This window comes from Schistocerca cancellata, unplaced genomic scaffold (assembly GCF_023864275.1).
Source record: "Schistocerca cancellata isolate TAMUIC-IGC-003103 unplaced genomic scaffold, iqSchCanc2.1 HiC_scaffold_782, whole genome shotgun sequence".
Lineage (NCBI taxonomy): Eukaryota > Metazoa > Arthropoda > Insecta > Orthoptera > Acrididae > Schistocerca > Schistocerca cancellata.
Window position 1 is genome coordinate 655,066 of NW_026046793.1, and position 19,918 is coordinate 674,983.

Consider the following 19,918-nt stretch of genomic DNA (forward strand, 5'->3'; position numbering starts at 1 on the left):
TGAGGAAAAGCGACCAAATTTCACAGTAATCAACTACAGTGGAGTCGCGAGAGGAGATCAGTGACAGTTGCAACTGAATTGGTGCACCTGCTTTCCGCACGTACACAGTACCTCCATGTTGTCAGTGCTCTACAGACGACTATGCTCCGATCACAATTACTCAATAGTTGACGTCAGTCACTTGCTGCTACAGTTTTGCCACATCTGTTGCCAGCTACCGCTCTGTTACAGGCGGCACAGAAACACGGCAGGCTCGTTTCTCGAATGCTGTTATTGTGTAATTGTAGAGCAATGTCTGAAGCGGTTGGCACGAGATAAGACAGCAATAGGAGATGATCTGTCCACAGCAGATTTTAAGTGACACACGACTTAATTGCGCCAGAAGGATCATTGTACAGCCCTGAATTTAAACTTGTGTCCTAAACTAAACAAAACCTAATGATTTGCAATGTAGCCAACAAAGTGGCAGTCAACAATCTACAGCAGAAGCAAAAATCACAATCACTTTTTTCACGGCTATTAGAGTTAACCTCTACAAGCAAACTCTAAGACCGAAAAACTTCAGTTTCAGTGCTAAAAGCAAATTGTAAGTTCTCTCTCTGACTGATTATCTGAAACCATCCTCTCACTGCCTACACCAGCTGCCATATTACCAACCATTGAGCAGTCCTGTTTGGCACTCAGTTGCAGGTTACAGACAGCACAAGCAGATTTCAATGAAAAGGGAATGATAGGAAGAAAAACAAGTGCAAATAGATGAAAATTCTGCTTCATGCAATGTCATGCGAAGCTCGTCTAACATAAGCTCGTCTCTAGGATTATAAAAACTGTATATGTAACGCTGAATTGCGCCTTGTGTATCAGGTATACTGAAATACAAAACAAGAGGGCCAGACTCAGGATTCGGGATCTGAAAACATCGTCAAGAAAGAAAGCCAGACAAGCACTTGGAAATGAACCAATTGCTGTGGCAGTTTGGCAACAGTGAATGTGTGTGACATTGAGCACTCCGATTTCAGGAAAGCAGATACTAAGCCAGAAGTGTCAACTAACACATAATTTTAATCATACTGTAGTTTCCACCAGTAGTTCCCATGGAAAGCTGGCAACAGTCCTCCCAGCAATCATCTGTTGCCAGCCACTCAATGCCTGCTGTGTGTGGTGAGCAGCACTATCTCCTTTCATATTGTCCATGTTCCATCCTGGGTTTTCTATCCTTTGAAAATTTGCTCTGACTGAGCTATTTTGCACAGATGAATTTGTATCCTGCATCAAACTGTAAGGAATCTAGCTATTACTTATACATCTTTATCCAAATGATTTGAAGGTTTCTCTCTAAATTACAATCTATCTATCATACATATAAAACGCAATGTCGTGAATGACTCATCACACCCAAACCAAACTGCCAAAGACAGGATCTTTAAATCTGGAGAGACTGTCGATCTTATACTGAAGCCATTGTTTAGGAAGGGATTTTTGAAATCCCACGCATAATAGAAGGAAAGCTTTTTGAAAATATTAGCTATTAAGTCGATTTCGAAGATAGCTCTAAAGAACTGAAGTTTCTTTGAAGCTACAGCTATGAAAATTGGTATTTGTCTTCTTGGTTATAGACATTTTTAAAAAAGTCTTGTTAGTGTTTTTGGAAATTACAATGCTAATGTGGTGAAACAGAATGAGATTGTTTATGCAAATATTTCATTATGAAGATATTTTAAAGCTAAATCTCAAAACTGCAATTTGGCTTCTCAGTTAGAAATAAAAAAAATAGCTGTTACACTGTTGCTGGAAATTCAACTCCTTAGGGGATGAAACGAGAGATAAAAGTGTGTAAGAAAATATTTTCTTGTATTAAAAAACATTTTAACGTTAAAAATCTGAAAATTGGTATTTCACTTATCAGTTACATATAAAAAATGTGTTTTAGGGATGAACATTTCTATGGAAATGTCTCCACAAGAATGCAAAAGGCATGATTAATGCCCATCTTTGACTCCAGCTAAAAGAATCACTTTTTGGTAAGAAGTACATTTGGGAAAGACCATGCTTCTATGGCCTTAATTTGCATGAAAAGTTTAGAAGTTAGTGCAATTTGTGAACAACATAAAAATTCAGTTTTAAAAAATCTGTGCAGAGCACACAGTCTGAGTGAGTGAAGCAGCAGATGCTAAGCTGGTAATCAATAAAACTAACTTTTACATGTAAATTATCTTTTCTGCAGAAGTTAGAATGGGTTAGACTTGTGAATAACTTAATCATGGGACTTTAAATTTAGATGCTTTATTACCAATATGAAAAAATGGCAAAAAATTTTATCCACCGAGTTTTTCCTAAATACCCAGGTTTTTCTCAACCATGTAGAAGATGCCACCAGTGTGGAGCTGGAAAGAAAGAAAAAGAGAGAGAGAGAGAGAGAGAGAGAGAGAGAGAGAGAGAGAGAGAGAGAGAGAGAGAGATATGGAATTATTAGGTTAAATGGTAACCTAACAGGAAGCAAACCATAGAAGATGGTTTAAAAACCACTGAGAACAAACATGTGGGCCGGGACTGTTTAATATTAATCACATTATAAGGCTGCTGCACAACCATGCCACAATGGTTTGGAATAAATTTAGTAGAATGACAATATCAATTGGGAATTGTATCCGCTGTAGAGAAGGAATGCAAAGTTTGTAAATGTCTCGGAAAGCACTAGCACATGTTCACACAAGTAGGACCATCTAACCAGAGCTTCATAAAAGATGCATGCGAAACATGTCCTGTTACCTTCAGTTGCTACTTGCTGAGAATTTCCTCACTCATTGACAGAATTTGGGAGATTCAAATGCATTATTAGCAAGTTTCTTCTTCTGAGTGTATTGTACCAGAGTTCTTGAGAATTTTATTTTCTTACAAATAAGTGTACATATTTTGAGTCAGAATAGCAAAATATGAATAGAATGTGCTGTGTATCAGACAAATATTTGGAATATGGGTTCAGGGTGAAAGTGAGGTAAGTTGTGCATCCAGACCATACCTGAATAACAACTGAGAACTATAAACAGTGCAGATCCAGGTAAGGGTACAAGTAATTCCAACAGAACAATACCTGTAATGGTAATAGCTTGCTACCTATGCCACTTTTCCTGAGACTATTTTAACAAACGATACTGGAAATAATGTGTTTAGGACAGATCTTTAATGTGGAATACCAATCTGCACATTTCATTATACAAAAGCACGAGTAAAAAAAAAAAAAAAAAAAGGCGCATTATCTTCGCATACATTTCAATTCAAATTCGGCACTTAGTTTGCTTCTGTCAGTCAAACACAGCACACGACATGTGATTAAAAGTAACACCACTATTTTATCACACATATAGATTGAATACATGCAATGAGCATTAAATGTGTAATTCAGGATCAAAAACTGCAAAACCTTTAAGATTGCAGCAGAGTTAACATACACTGCAAAAGATCTCTTTGAAACATTTTCCGCACAGTCTACTGCAATAAAGTGTTGAGAAATGTGCTACCTATAGATCTCATCTTGCAGTTAGGTCTTTGTATCAGTAGTTAGGAAAGCAGACACAGTCTAACTCATTTAGGGAACCCTGGAACCAAAATTACAAATGGTAAACGTCCCAAACCTTCCCTGGTGGTTTTTTTTTGTGGTTTTAGGGCGCACAACTTCAATGGTCATTAGCGCCCTGACTACTCTAAGAATGCACCGCGAGGCACAAGTTGACAACAACAACTAAAAGGGAAAACACGATAAAAGACAGACTAACAGGTATAGGATTAAAAAACAGCATCATCAAATGTCCTTAGCGAGGTTCGTCAAATTGATAAAACGAAGAACACGAGCAGCGGCTCGTGGGTCATCCGCTAAAATGGCATCGAAAGTATTTGGCAGGTTAAGATCTAGGCGCTGTGTGTTAAGATCTGGACAGGACATTAAAATGTGTCTAACCGTCAGCAAGTGCCCACATGGGCAGAACGGCGCTGGCGCAGCCGTCAGCAGATGGCGATGGCTGAACCGGCAGTGTCCAATTCTTAACCGGGCTAAAACGACCTCCTCCCGCCGAGAAGGGCGGGAGGAGTACGTCCAAGCCACGGGAAGAGGTTTTATGGCCCGAAGCTTGTTGTCGGTAAGTGCAGCCCAATCGGCATGCCACAGCGACACAATGCGCTGACAAATGACCCTGCTAAAATCGGACGAAGGGACACAACAAGAAGCTGTCCGAGGCTGGAGGACCGCAGCCTTGGCCGCGGCATCTGCAGCTTCGTTCCCAGGGATACCGACATGGCCAGGAACCCACATAAAGCTAACCGGAGAACCGACGTCCACCAGCTGCTGAAGAGAGCGTTGGATCCGGTGTACGAAAGGGTGAACCGGGTACGGATCACTGAGGCTCTGGATGGCGCTCAGGGAATCTGAGCAGATGACATAAGCAGAATGTCGGTGGCGGCAGATGTAAAGAACAGCCTGGTAGAGGGCAAAGAGCTCAGCTGTGAAGACCGAACAATGGCCATGGAGCCGGTATTTGAAACTTTGTGCCCCGACAATAAAGGAACACCCGACCCCGTCATTGGTCTTAGAGCCATCTGTATAAATGAAAGTCATGTTGTTGAACTTCGAACGAAGTTCCAAAAAATGGGAGTGGTAGACCGAACCGGGGGTGACCTCTTTTGGGAGCGAGCTGAGGTCAAGGTGAACGCGGACCTGAGCCTGGAGCCAAGGTGGCGTGTGGCTCTCTCCCAATCGAAAGGTTGCAGGGAGTGAAAAATTAAGGTGTTGAAGGAGGCGACTAAAGCGAACTCCAGGGGGGTAGCAGGGCAGAGACATACAACCCGTATTGACGGTCAAGAGAGTCGTCAAAGAAGGAACGATAAGACGCATGGTCGGGCATTGACAGTAGCCGACAGGCATACCGACAAAGCAGTATATCGCGCCGGTAGGTGAGTGGCAATTCGCCAGCGTCAGCATGAAGACTCTCTATGGGACTAGTATAAAATGCTCCGATCGCAAGTCGTAAACCCCGATGTTGTATGGAGTTGAGGTGGCGTAAGATGGATGGCCGTGCAGAGGAGTATACGAAGCTCCCATAATCCAGCTTGGAGCGGACGATTGACCGATAGAGACGAAGTAGGACGGTTCTATCCGCTCCCCACGACAGACCACTGAGAACACGGAGGACATTTAAAGAAAGGGTACAACGGGCGGCCAAATATGACATGTGGAGACCAGCTAAGTTTCCTGTCAAATGTAAGGCCTAAAAATTTTGTTGTCTCCACGATTGGGAGAGCAACAGGACCGAGTTGTAAGGACAGTGGGAGAAACTCTTTGTAGCGCCAGAAGTTAATACAGACCGTCTTCTCGGCAGAAAAATGGAAGCCATTGGTGACACTCCAGAAGTAAAGACTGTCAAGAGAACGCTGAAGACAGCGCTCCAGGACACGTGTACACTGCGCACTGCAATAGATGGTAAAATCGTCCATGAAAAGGGAGCCTGATACATCAGCTGGGAGGGAATCCATTATTGGATTGATCGCGATGGTGAAGAGAGCGACGCTCAAAACTGAGCCCTGTGGCACCCCATTCTCCTGGCGAAAGGTGTGGGACAGGACAGAACCCACACGTACCCTGAACTGTCGATCCATTAAAAAGGAACCAATAAAAAGAGGGAGGCGACCGCGAAGGCCCCATGTATGCATGGTGCGGAGAATGCCCGCCCTCCAACAGGTGTCGTAAGCCTTCTCCAAATCAAAGAACACAGCCGCAGTCGGGTGATTCCGCAAGAAGTTCTTCATAATGAAGGTCGACAACATAACCAGATGGTCAACAGCAGAGCGGCACCTACGAAATCCACATTGTACATTGGTAAGTAGGCGTCGAGACTCGAGCAGCCAAACCAATCGAGAGTTAACCATTCGCTCCATCACTTTACAGACACAACTGGTAAGCGAGATAGGTCGATAATTGGAAGGCAAATGCTTGCCCTTCCCCGGCTTAGGAATCTGGACAACAATAGACTCGCGCCAGCATGCGGGAACATGGCCCTCAATCCAGATGCGATTGTATGTACGGAGAAGAAAACCTTTACCCGCAGGAGAAAGGTTCTTCAGCATCTGAATATGAATAGAATCAGGCCCTGGAGCAGAGGACCGTGATCGGCCAAGTGCGTTTTCGAGTTCCCGCATGGTGAATGGGGCATTATAACTTTCACAATTCGAGGAGCGGAAGTTAGGTGGCCGAGCCTCCTCTGCCTGTTTGCGGGAGAGGAAGGCAGGGTGGTAATGAGCGGAGCTCAAAACCTCTGCGGAAAAGCGGCCGAAGGCATTGGAGACAGCCTCAGGGGCCACAAGGACGTCATTCGCGACCTTCAAGCCAGAAACTGGGGAGTGGACCTTAGTGCCAGATAGCCGGTGCAGGCTACCCCAGACAACAGAAGAAGGAGTAAAACTGTTGAAGGTGCTTGTGAAAGCAGCCCAGCTGGCTTTCTTGCTTTCTTTAATAATACGACGACACTGAGCACGTAATCGTTTATAATTAATACAATTCGCCACTGTAGGGTGGCGTTTAAAGGTGCGTAAAGCACGTCGACGAGCACGTAAAGCGTCTCTACATGCTGCGGTCCACCAGGGGACCGGTACGCGACGTGGAGAAGAAGTAGGGTGAGGGATGGAATATTCAGCAGCAGCGAGAATGACTTCCGTGAGGTGTGCGACCTGACGATCACAGCTTGTGAAGGTTTGATCCTGAAAGGTTGCCCTGGAAGAGAAGAGCCCCCAGTCTCCCTTGGAGATGGTCTAACTAGAGGAGCACGGAGAGGGAGTATGCTGCAGGAGATGGATAACACACGGGAAGTGGTCGCTCGAATATGTATCAGCAAGTGCATACCACTCAAACCGGCATGCAAGTTGGGGAGTACAGATAGAGAGGTCTAAATGGGAATAGGTATGAGATGTGTCCGAAAGAAAAGTAGGGGCGCCAGTATTGAGGCAGACAAGATTGAGCTGGTTGAAAAGGTCTGCTAACAAGGAGCCCCTTGGGCAGGATGCTGGAGAGCCCCAAAGGGGATGGTGGGCATTGAAGTCTCCAGTTAACAAAAATGGTGCAGGTAGCTGAGCAATAAGTTGCATCATGTCTGCCCTGGTAACGGCAGATGACGATGGAGTGTAAACGGTACAAAAGGAAAACGTAAAAGTGGGGAGAGTAATGCGGATGGCAACTGCCTGCAGGCCGGTGTGCAACGTGATGGGATCGTAGTAAATATCATCCCGGACCAGCAACATAACCCCTCCATGAGCTGGGATACCTACCACAGGGGGTAGGTCAAAACGCACAGAGGTGTAGTGTGCCAAGGCAATTTGATCGCATGGGCGTAGCTTCGTTTCCTGGAGGGCTACGACGAGCGGACGACGCAAGCGGAGCAGCAACTTCAAGTCCTCTCAGTGGGAGCGAATGCTGCGAGTATTCCAGTGAATAAGTGCCATCGTAATAAAAGGAAGATGAAAGAAGGGGTCACCTCGAAGGCCGCTGAGGGCCTGGCTTCGAGCGAGTTCTGCCGCTGCTATCAGTAGGCGGACATTCATCGTCCATTGGGTCCATAGGTTCATCGGCCACCTCGGGAGGATGGCCGGGAGGGGGAGCTTCCTCCGCTGGTGAACGGCCAGATGTACGGCTACCAGCGGTGCAGCCAGGCGAAACGGATGACGGCCTGGGGCGGCAACCGCTGGGTGGCGCAGGAGAAGAAATGCGCCGAGGCGGAGAAGAAGAACTGTGCTTCCTATGAGCCTTTTTGGAAGGACGTTTGGTGGAAGTACCGGTCGAAGGCTGGGAGGTCGAGGGACGGAGGAAGTCTGCACGGGACGGTTCCTTCTTGAAGGCCCGTGCATCTGACTTCGGGGTCTTCGTCTTAGCAGAAGCTGATGAAGGGGCTGGTGTCTGTGGGGTGATGGGAGGAAGAGGATCTTATCGCGATCTTATCACTGGCCGAACGGACGACCGTGGTGCTGAAGGTCAGATCGCATGTCTGAGTTGCTACCTCCCTGGTAGTCCGAGGAGAGGCGAGGACAGTACTGTATTTCCCCGCTGGGAGCAGCGTGGGCTTCCTACTAGCCAATAGCTTGCGAGCAGCTGAGGTGGACACTTTCTCTTTGACCCGAATTTCTTGGATACAGCGTTCTTCCTTATAGACAGGACAGTCGTGGGAGGATGCGGCATGGTCACCCTGACAGTTCACACAATGAGGAGACTGAGGTGGACAGTCACCCTCATGGGCATCCCTGCCACAAGTGACACATTTAGCCGCATTGGAACAAGACTGTCGAGTGTGATTGAAACGCTGACACTGGTAGCAGCGCGTAGGTGTCTGGACATAGGGGCGAACAGAAATAACCTCGTAGCCCGCCTTGATGCGCGATGGCAGCTTAACACTATCGAAGGTCAAGAAAAGTGTCCGGGTTGGTACAAGGTCATTGTTGACCTTTTTCATGACCCGATGGACAGCCGTCACGCCCTGCTCAGCGAGGAAAGATTGAAGCTCCTCATCAGTCAATCCGTCGAGGGAGCTAGTATAGACTACACCACGAGACGAATTCAAAGTTCGGTGGGCCTCCACCCTGACAGGGAACGTTTACAGGAGGGTGGCCCGAAGCAGTTTTTGTGCCTGAAAGGCACTCTCAGTTTCTAGTAATAAGGTGCCGTTACGCAACTTGGTACAAGATTTGACAGATCCGGCTATGGCATCTACGCCCTTCTGAATAATGAAAGGGTTGACAGAGGAAAAATCCTTTCCGTCCTCAGATCGAGAAACTACGAGGAACTGTGGGGCAGGCGGTAGTACTTTTGTCACTGTTGGCTGGTCACGTTTCCATTTTTGGGTCGAAATCGAGAGAGATGGAGTAGAATCCATTGCGGAGGAATCCCCCATGATTGCCAGCGTCTCCGATGGCGCGCTCCTTCCTTGTGGGGACCCTCTCAGAGGGCACTCCCGCCTTAGGTGAATGTTTACACCTCAGGTCACACCCCCCGAGAAACAGACGGAGGGACCAATTGGCATGGTCAGAAGGTATCAGCTCAGGCAATCACCCCTTCCCGGGCCTGGCCTTTACCAGGGGGTACGCGCGTGCCTTACATGTCTACCCAGGGCGGGGACTTACGCGTTACCCCGTCACCGGCTACGCGTGCGAATGTGTGGGTCGGCCTTCAGGCACGCACAGGGAGGAAGGAAGAAGAGGAAAAAGAAGAGGAAAAAGAAGAGAGAGAGGGAGAAAGAGGACAGACTGTCTCAAACGCCGAGGCGGAGACCAGAGAAGGCAAGGAGAAGGCAAGGAGAAGAAGGCAATGAGAAGGCAAGGAGAAAAAAGGCAATGAGAAGGCAAGGAGAAAAAAGGCAATGAGAAGGCAAGGAGAAGTCAAGGGAAAGTAAGGAAGACAGTGAGGTGGAGAAGAGCAAAGAAAGGAACCAACAAAAGGAAGGAAGAAACGAGAAGTGAAAAACCAGAAAGACCACGATTATAGGTCGTGGAACCGTCCGTCTCCGGACGCAAGCGCTAACTACCCCCGTAAGGGGGATGGATTCCTTTTAGTCGTCTCTTACGACAGGCAGGAATACCTCGGGCCTATTCTAATCCCCGGACCCGCAGGGGGGCTTCCCTGGTGTGGCAACCGTAAGTAGCATCTGAGCTCTACTGGACGGTTTAATGATTATGTGTGTGTTCTCTTCCTGTAGTCTTGGAAACTGTCATACTATACATTGGTTATAGAATACGAGTCATGTTGTAAGAATATACTCCAATCACAAGTAAATGAGATGAACAGTGAGAGTACTCAAGATGCCACATATACCTCTCATAGAAATGAAAACAACGAACTGGTGAACAAAGGAATTCGAATCGAAACTTCCAAAACAAAACGCAAGAGTAATAACGTGTGATAGTTGTGTAGAACAAATAGGATGTACGTACTCCTGGAGGTCCCTTCCTCACACCTTGCTGTTTCAAACTGACATTACACCATGACACTGCAATAAATACTTCTAAATATGTATGTTACAGTTTTTATGTTCTGTAACATAGTAGTCAGTCAGTCCACGAAGATATGAATTTTGTTCTTTCAATTATTTAAATCAAGATTATACACTGGACATCAATTGAAATATAGAAACATACATTTGCTGGAACTCACCATACAGCAATGAGGTCTCTTAATGATTGAACCAGTTGATCATTATTAGACAGTAAAGCATCCATATGTTGATTCCACTCACAGGTATTTGAGAATTTGTTGGAACTTTCAGATTCACGTGTTTCATCTGAGTGCATGCCAATGAGATGCTTTAAACGAGGATCGTCTGAAAATTATTTTTGTTTCATAAGCCATATCAAAGTTTCATCATCCTAATGATTTTACAGGTGTCACTTTGTTCTATTTTATTAAAAATGCAGCATTTTGCAGAAATTAATTCAGCCAGACCATCGTGAACACAGTTCTTACAAAGTTCTGGCACATAAATCTAAAGACCAATCATTATTTGCAATGTTTTTCCAAGTTACCATTTCTTACCTGCGAGGATAGACATTTCAGGTAAACTTAGTGTCACATGTCTTGCCATCCTCTTTTGCGCCACAAGATCCAGTATATAGAACAAGTCATTATATGCTGTACCAAAGTCCAATGTCTCTTGTAAAGTAGAATCTCTGTTCATCAGTGATACCATGGTTTCATGCAACAGCAATCAAAGAAAGATTGGGGACACAATTTGGATATTGCAGTTCTGTCATTAACACCTCAAATAATAATAATAATAATAATAATAATAATAATATCCCGTGGAGGCCCGGGAAAAGAATAGGCCTCCGGTATGTTCTGCCAGTTGTAAAAGGCGACGAAAAGAACAAACCACTAATAGGGCTAACCCCCCTTTTAGTGTGATTAGTTGGTTCAGGACAGAACTAAAGAAGCCTCGGACAAGCGCCGTCATGGTCGGGGACGACGCTTGAACCCTATGCCCGCCCACAATGGTAACGACACTGCTAGCCAACTGGAAAATTATTTAAATCCAAATAGAGGTGTTTTGCAGGATATGCTTCCTGCAACCACCCTAGAAGGAAATCAAAGACAGAGGATGAGATGGTCAGATGAAGTTAACCAACACCTCATGTTCTGTTATTACGAAGCAACAAACCTAGGAACCAACACAACTGGATACAGATCACAAGTATACACAACATTTATTACCAGATACCCAGAATTAAAATTTTTAACAGAACAACGACTAGCTGATCAGATCCGTGTAATAATAAAAAAATAACAGTACACCCCAGTCAGAATTAGAAAACATCAAACAACAAGTACAACAAATACTGGAACAAAATAATGTGCAATCAGAAGAAGAAGAAAATACAGTAATGGACTCAAACATCCCAGAGCAAACAAAGGACAACACGCATCAATTTTAAACAATCAGAGGAAAACAAAATCTTCAGACAGCCACCAGAACAAGCACAAATAGAACACGAAGTGACACACATGTTAGATATAGAAGATAAATTTCAGCTGACATATATAGAACACAAAGACACAAATACAGACATTAGACCATTCTTGCATAGACCGCCAAATAACCCACAAGTCGAAACAACAATAAAAACTACCAACGCAATCATACACAACAAAATAAATGAAAACACAACTATGGAAGAGTTACAACTACTGGTTTATATAGGAGCACTCACGACACTAAATATACACACTAGGCAGAGATCAGAACCAACCAACACACAGAAGAAACCCACAAAACCAGCATGGCAACACAGGTTACAGATCAGAATAGAAAAACTGAGAAAAGACATCGGACAGCTAACAATTTATAAAAAATGAAATGTCAGAAAAAAAAAAAAAAAAACGAAAAAGGTTAGGTAAAATCTCACAACAAGAAGCGATAGAGCAATTAGATGAAAAGAAGCAGAAATTACAAGCATTGGCCAAACGACTTAGAAGATACAAAAAATGTGAAAATAGAAGGAAACAAAACCAAACATTCAACACAAACCAAAAGAAATTTTACCAGACAATAGATAACACACACATTAAAATAGACAATCCACCAAACATAACAGACATGGAACACTTCTGGAGCAACATATGGTCAAACCTGGTACAACATAACAGGCATGCACGGTGGATACAAGCAGAAACAGACACATATAAGATGATACCACAAATGCCTGAAGTGATAATTTTGCAACATGAAGTCACCCGAGCAATTAATTCTACACACAATTGGAAAGCCCCTGGAAAAGATAAAATAGCAAATTTTTGGCTAAAGTAGTTCACCTCAACACATTCACATCTAACTAAATTATTTAACAGTTACATTGCAGACCCATACACATTCCCTGATACACTTACACATGGAATAACGTATCTTCAACCTAAAGATCAAGCAGACACAGCAAACCCAGCTAAATATCGCCCCATAACATGCCTACCAACAATATACAAAATATTAACTTCAGTCATTACACAGAAATTAATGACACATACAACACAGAACAAAATTATAAATGAAGAACAAAAAGGCTGTTGCAAAGGAGCTCGAGGATGTAAAGAGCAACTGATAACAGATGCAGAGGTGACATATCAAGCTAAAACTAAACAAAGGTCACTACACTACGCATACATTGATTACCAAAAAGCTTTTGATAGTGTACCCCATTCATGGTTACTACAAATATTGGAAATATACAAAGTAGATCCTAAATTGATACAGTTCCTAAACATAGAAATGAAAAATTGGAAAACTATACTTAATATCCAAACAAATTCAAATAATCACACATCACAGCCAATACAGATTAAGTGTGGAATATACCAAGGAGACTCATTAAGTCCTTTCTGGTTCTGCCTTGCTCTGAACCCACTATCCAACATGCTAAATAATACATATTATGGATACAATGTTACTGGAACATACCCGCACAAAATCACACATTTCCTATACATGGATGATCTAAAACTACTGGCAGCAACCAATCAACAACTCAACCAATTACTAAAGGTAACAGAAGTATTCAGCAATGATATATAAATATGGCTTTTGGAACAGACAAATGTAAGAAAAATAGCATTGTCAAGGGAAAACACACTAAACAAGAAGATTACATATTGGAGAACCACAGCGACTGCATAGAAGCAATGGAAAAAACAGATGCCTATAAATATCTAGGATACACACAAAAAATAGGAATAGATAATACAAATATTAAAGAAGAACTAAAAGAAAAATATAGACAGAGACTAACAAAAATACTGAAAACAGAATTGACAGCAAGAAACAAGACAAAAGCTATAAATACTTATGCTATATGAATATTGACTTACTCATTTGGAGTAGTGAAATGGAGTAACACAGACCTAGGAGCACTCAATACACTTACACGATCACAATGCCACAAATATAGAATACATCACATACATTCAGCAACTGAAAGATTCACATTAAGCAGAAAGGAAGGAGGAAGGGGATTTATCGACATAAAAAAACCTACATTATGGACATGTAGACAATTTAAGAAAATTCTTTCTAGAACGAGCAGAAACTAGCAAAATACACAAAGCAATCACTCATATAAATACATTGGCTACACCACTGCAATTTCATAACCACTTCTACAATCCTTTAGATCACATAACATCAACAGATACAAAAAAAGTAAATTGGAGAAAGAAAACACTACATGGCACAGCCATACATCGATCAAGACGCATCCAACACATGGCTAAGAAAAGGCAATATATACAGTGAGATGGAAGGATTCATGACTGCAATACAGGATCAAATAATAATCACCAGATATTACAGCAAGCATATTATTAAAGATCCCAATACCACAACAGATAAATGCAGACTTTGCAAACAACAAATAGAAACAGTAGATCACATCACAAGCGGATGTACAATACTAGCAAATACAGAATACCCCAGAAGACATGACAATGTAGCAAAAATAATACATCAACAACTTGCCATAAAACATAAACTAATAAAACAACACGTTCCCACATACAAGTACACACCACAAAATGTACTGGAGAATGATGAATACAAATTATACTGGAACAGAACCATTATAACAGATAAAACAACACCACATAACAAACCTGACATCATACTCACCAATAAAAAGAAGAAATTAACACAACTAATTGAAATATCCATACCCAACACAACAAATATACAGAAGAAAACAGGAGAAAAAATTGAAAAATACATCCAACTGGCTGAGGAAGTCAAGGGCATGTGGCATCAGGATAAAGTTGACATTATACCAATTATACTATCAACTACAGGAGTCATACCACACAATATCCACCAGTACATCAATGCAATACAGCTACATCCAAACTTATATATACAATTACAGAAATCGGTAATTATTGATACATGTTCAATTACCCGAAAGTTCCTAAATGCAATATATCGTACAGTTAAAAGGAAGTGACGCTTGATCAAGGTCCGCGTCACTTTCCATTTTTAACCAGACTTAACGTCTGAGAAAGTAAAGAAATAATAATAATAAATAATAATAAATAATAATAATAATTAATAATAATAATAGCTCCTGTATAAAAAAAATTAAAAAAATGCAGCCTCGATTCTAAGAGAGATGAAATCATTTATTACAGAAAATCTATTTCATTCACTACAGGACCCTCTTCAGTGCAAATATTAGTTTTAAAATTTGTGCAATAAAAGCACATATTATAACTTCAACATGACCTCAACACACAAACGTTGGATGAGGAGGATGTTGATGATTGGTTTGTGGGCTGATTAACCGCACGGTTATCAGTGCCTGTACAGTGTCCCAATCTTTACACAGTCAAATTTTAGCCATGTTCACAAATAATGATGATGTTGAAATGATGACGCAACACAAACACCCAGTGCCTGGGCAGATAAAATGCCCGAACCAGCTGGGAATCGAACCCGGGACTCTGTGATCCAGAGGCAGCAACGCTAGCCATTAGACCACAAGCTGCGGACGGCCATGTTGAAGTTGTTAGTATGTGCTTTTATTACACGAGTCTTCAATACTTATTTTTGTACTGAAAATGGCCATGCGGTGACAAATCAATTTGCTGTAATAAATTATTTCAAATCTCTTACAACTGAGGCTGCCATTTTTCTTGTTTACAGCACTAATACTGTGGTAGTTGAGAACATGGTTTCCAGAGGAATCCAACCTCAATAAAAATAATTTACAACTACAGAAACTAACTTACAAAAATGAATTTTAAAGGGAAAAAAACATTTTCTCAGCTTCCGGAATGTGTTCGACAACAAAACAGGAGCATATGGAATATTTGACAAGCTGAGTGATTGGACTGAAGATTTTCTAGGTAACAGAAAACAACATGTCATTTTCAATAGAGAGAAACCTTCAGATGTATAATACATAAATGTCCTAATGTTGAAAGTAGCATGAAGATTTTCATGGAAAATACTGTTGTGTACAGAGATGTTGCAACACTAGGAAATTGAATCGAAATCCAACACAATCTGCAAATGATCAATGCTTGGTGCAGGGATTGGCAGGTGACCCTCAACGTAAAACAAATTTAATGAATTGCAAATAAATAGGCAGGAAGACCCACTGCTATATGGCTGAACAACTGCAGAACACTCACTGGATGCAATCACTCCCATAAAACATCTAGTAATGTACGTATGGAGCAGTTTAAAGTGGAATGAACACATGAAACTTATTGCTGAGGCTGACACCAAACAGACTCATTGGAAGATCCTGTGGAGATGGAGGCAACCCACAACGCAGGCAGCTTACAAAACCCTTGTTCAACCAATACTTTATGAACCTCATCAGGCTGGTTTCTGTATCAGACAGGAAAGACACAAGAACAAGGGCATTCAAAGAAGAGCAGCACATTTCGTTAAAGGTTCATTTAGTAAGAGAGTGAAGATGATGCTCAGCTAATCCCAGAGCGACGCTGCAAGAGAAGCATTCTGCACCACTGTGCTCTTTACTGTCAAAACTTCCAAGAACGTACATTCCTAGAATATATATATGGAGATAGTAATTGTACTTGAGAGAACAGATACCATTGATGACTGTGCAGCTTCTCTAGAATGAATGATAATTGAAACCTTCAGCTGCCTACAGGTGATGATATACCTCGATGGGGACAGCTGAAAATGTGTGCCCCGACCGGGACTCGAACCCGGGATCTCCTGCTTACATGGCAGACACACATTTTCAGCTATCCCCACCAAGGTATATCAACAACACCTGCAGCAGATAAGGGTTTTAATTAATTATTTATTCTAGAGAAGCTGCACGGTGATCAATGGTATCTGTTCTTTCGAGAACAATTACTATCTTCATATATATAGTTAAAGGCTATCCAGCCATTGACGTTCGTCTGTGCAAATGCGCACAGGTTGCCTGAACTCTTATGGGAATAGACAACTTGGTGTGCGCGAGTAATGAGTGGAAGGGCAAATATCTATTAGGTACATTACGTATATAGACGGTGGACAGTTGGGAATGTGGGTCTCACGGGAAGCGTGCAAGGGATAAGTCCCTGCAGTCGCACTATTCGTCTGTACCCTCGGTGGCTCAGACGGATAGAGCGTCTGCCATGTAAGCAGGAGATCCTGGGTTCAAGTCCCGGTCGGGGAACACATTTTCAGCTGTCCCCATCGACGTATATCAACAACACTTGTCGGGAGCTGAGGGTTTCAATTAATTATCATTCCTAGAAGAGTTACTAGTATATTGCTTCCTACAACATGTACAGGGTGTACATATAGTCCGGGAACACACTATTTATTGCACAAGAACCAAACATTGGACAGATATTATACATGTCATTTTGAAGAGAAACCCTGAAAGTTTTTTTTTTTATGTATACCACCACAGCGTAGTTTGGTAAGTTGCTGATAATCAGTGCTAGTTGCAAATGTAGCGCGTTCAGGTGCAGAGCAAGCTTTCTGTGTGTTGGAATTCGAGAAAAAAATGTGCTACAGCTGTTCAATGATTGTTTAGAACCAAGTATGGCAAGAAGCCACCAACATGGAAGGCCATTTACCACTGGCACAACAAATTTGTTATGACGGGTTTCTTGTGCCCGACAGAGAGAGGCAGATGTCGCAGTGCGAGTGAAGTGAATGTGGAGCACGTACGAGAGACATTTGTAAAGACTCCAAAGGAATCTGCTCCAATGACAGTGTGGAAAGTCCTGTGACAGAAGCTGTCCATGAAACCATTCAAATTGGAGCTAGTGCAGAAGCTCAATGACGACAAAGACAAGTGTTTTGAGTTTTGTTTGCAGTTGCAACAATTGAATGAGGATGGGGATGGCATTGTTGATCGCTTAATTTTTAGCGATGAAGCCACTTTTCACACTAATGGGAAAGTGAACAGGCATAATTGTTGAATATGGGGTTCAAAGCATCCACATGAATGCACTGAATTTGAGCACGATTCCCCAAAGGTAAATGTTCTTTGTGCTGTGTCGCGTCAAAAACTGTACAGGCCACATTGTTCTTTGCCGAGAGTACTGTCACCGGATATTCCTACTTGGACATGTTGGGGCAATGGCTGATGCCTCAAATGCAATCGGACTCTCCGTTCATCTTTCAGCAGGATGGGGCTCCACCCCGTTTTCATCGCGAAATTCATCGGTACCTGAACACGGAGCTGCTGCATCGATAGATCGTCCTTGCTACAAAAGGGGACAGCTGTTTCATGAAAGGGCCTTCCCGATCACCAGATCTCACTCCATGTGACTTTTTACTGTGGGGACACATTATAGATCTGGTGTATGTACCGCCCTAGCATGTGATGTAGCAGAGCTCTGGGAGAGAATACGGGAAGCGACTGCCGCAGTCGACGATAATTTAAAGTATTCTTTAACTTTATGTACACACTATTTCGCGAAAAGACCATGGAGGGAAAATTAGAGATACCCCAGACCTCACATGAAAGCTTATCAGCAATCTTTCTTCCCACGAGTCATTTGTGAATGGAATGGGGAAGAGTGTGGGGGTGCGACATTGATACATAACGTACCATCCACCCACACCTGACTTTGCTTTGTGGAGTATAGATGTAGATGTAGGGAATGGTGATAACCAGCTGACTGCACTTACTTCCATGATCTCATACATTACTGAAATAATTTCAACACAATTTAACCATTGTATCATAACGGAAGCGCATGATCCCTCCTCCATTCTAATATTTTTATTGAACAAATTTTCACATGTCTTCATGTAGCTTAGTCTACCAACAACAAGTAAGGCACTCCTTCCTTTCTTTGGTGTACGAGGGTGGTTTGAAAAGTTCTCGGAATCACCACAAGAGGTCAGCACCAGCACAACGAGTGTTTCACGTGATATTCATTGGACTGTTGTCTGTAAACAGGTGTCATGCTCTCGGAAGAGAGCTGTGGCTGCGACTTGGCTCTGTTGCTCCCACGTAGTGATTTGCAAAGATGGGGGGAAAAAGGAAGAAAAAAAATGAAAATTCAAGATTCGAGCAGAGATTAAGAACTTTGTAAAGAAATGTATGAAAGCAAAGGACATTCATGCCGATTTCCAGAATACACTAGGGGACAATGCATCTTCATATACAACTGTTGCCAAGTGGGTGAACGAATTTACATTTGGTCGAGAGATCTTAGATGATTCGCACAGTGGCCGGCCAAGACGTGTCACTACTCCAGAAATCATTGCATAAGTGCACAAAATAGGTGTGGAGGATCGCCCATTGAAAGTGCGTGAAATTGCTCACATTTGCCAGATATCATCTGAAAAGGTATATCGCATTTAAACTGAAGAATTAGAAATGAAAATATTATCTGCAAGATGGGTGCTGCGACTCTTGACATGTGCCCCCACACGTGCCAGCGGCATGGCAAAATTACGCGAACTAAGGTATAAATTCTTGTCACACCTACTTTATTCACCTGATATGGCTCTGACAGACTTCCATCTCTTCCCAAAACTAAAAATTTTTCTTGGTGGACGCAGATTCACTTCAAATGAAGAATTGATAGCTGGAATTAACAATTCTTTTGCAAGTCTGGAGGAAACTCATTTTCGAGATGGGATCAAGGCACTGGAACATTGTTGGACCAAGTGCATTAGTCTACAAGGAGACTACATTGAAAAATGAAAAAAATGTTTCAGTGATGTAAGTACTTTTTTTTCTATTCCATTCTGAGAACTTTTCAAACCATCCTCATATCTTAATTAAATTTCCAGCTTCTTATAAAATGCCAAGGTGTTCCTTCCACTTAGTGACACCTGCAACACTTTCTAAAATCTAACAATATTATGGAAAGGACAGCTGCTACTCATCATATAGCACAGGTGCCGAGTTGCAGAATGGCACAAGAAAAAAACTGTCAGAAAATCAGCTTTCAGCCAACAAGATATTTATCAAAAATATGCTCCCCCTCCCTCTTCTTCACACACAAATACAACCTACGTTTGTGCCTATCTGCAACTCAGCATCTCCGGTATATGGTGAGAAGCAACTATCTCTTTCATAATACTGTTGCATTCCAACCTGAATTTTCAATTGTTTGACTTTCTACAATCTCTTCTTCATTAAGCACTAACCTCCATACTATTAGGTTGCTGCGTAAGTTCATAGCATTTGTACCTAAGCTTATTAAACACAACAGATACACGTAACAAGGATTTAGTCATCACTGACATATTCTTCTTCAATGTTTACAACAGTCTGCCAATGCCAGGGTAACTTTCCAATTAAACTGTAGGAATCATGTGGCTATCAGGTGAAGAACTAGTCGAGCCATGCTCAGAGGGTGTTTCCATCTGGAAAGGGAGTACCTTGAAAGCTGTTTGATAGAGAGCAGAGAACGTGGAAATCT

The 19,918-nt window shown here is 42.5% G+C and overlaps 1 protein-coding gene across 12 annotated transcripts in view; it reads right to left on the minus strand.

Annotated features, from left to right (window-relative positions):
- The window catches only part of LOC126143123 (disks large homolog 5-like), a 1,046,479-nt gene that overhangs the window by 422,142 nt on the left and 604,419 nt on the right, over positions 1-19,918 (minus strand). For 4 of the 12 annotated variants that reach the window (XM_049915318.1, XM_049915317.1, XM_049915315.1 and 1 more), the window contains exon 7: positions 10,178-10,343. The exons of the other annotated variants lie outside the window; for them this stretch is intronic. In XM_049915318.1, coding sequence (XP_049771275.1) covers positions 10,178-10,343 — 166 coding nt within the window. The remainder of the gene's footprint in view (positions 1-10,177; positions 10,344-19,918) is intronic. 12 annotated transcript variants of the gene reach the window in all.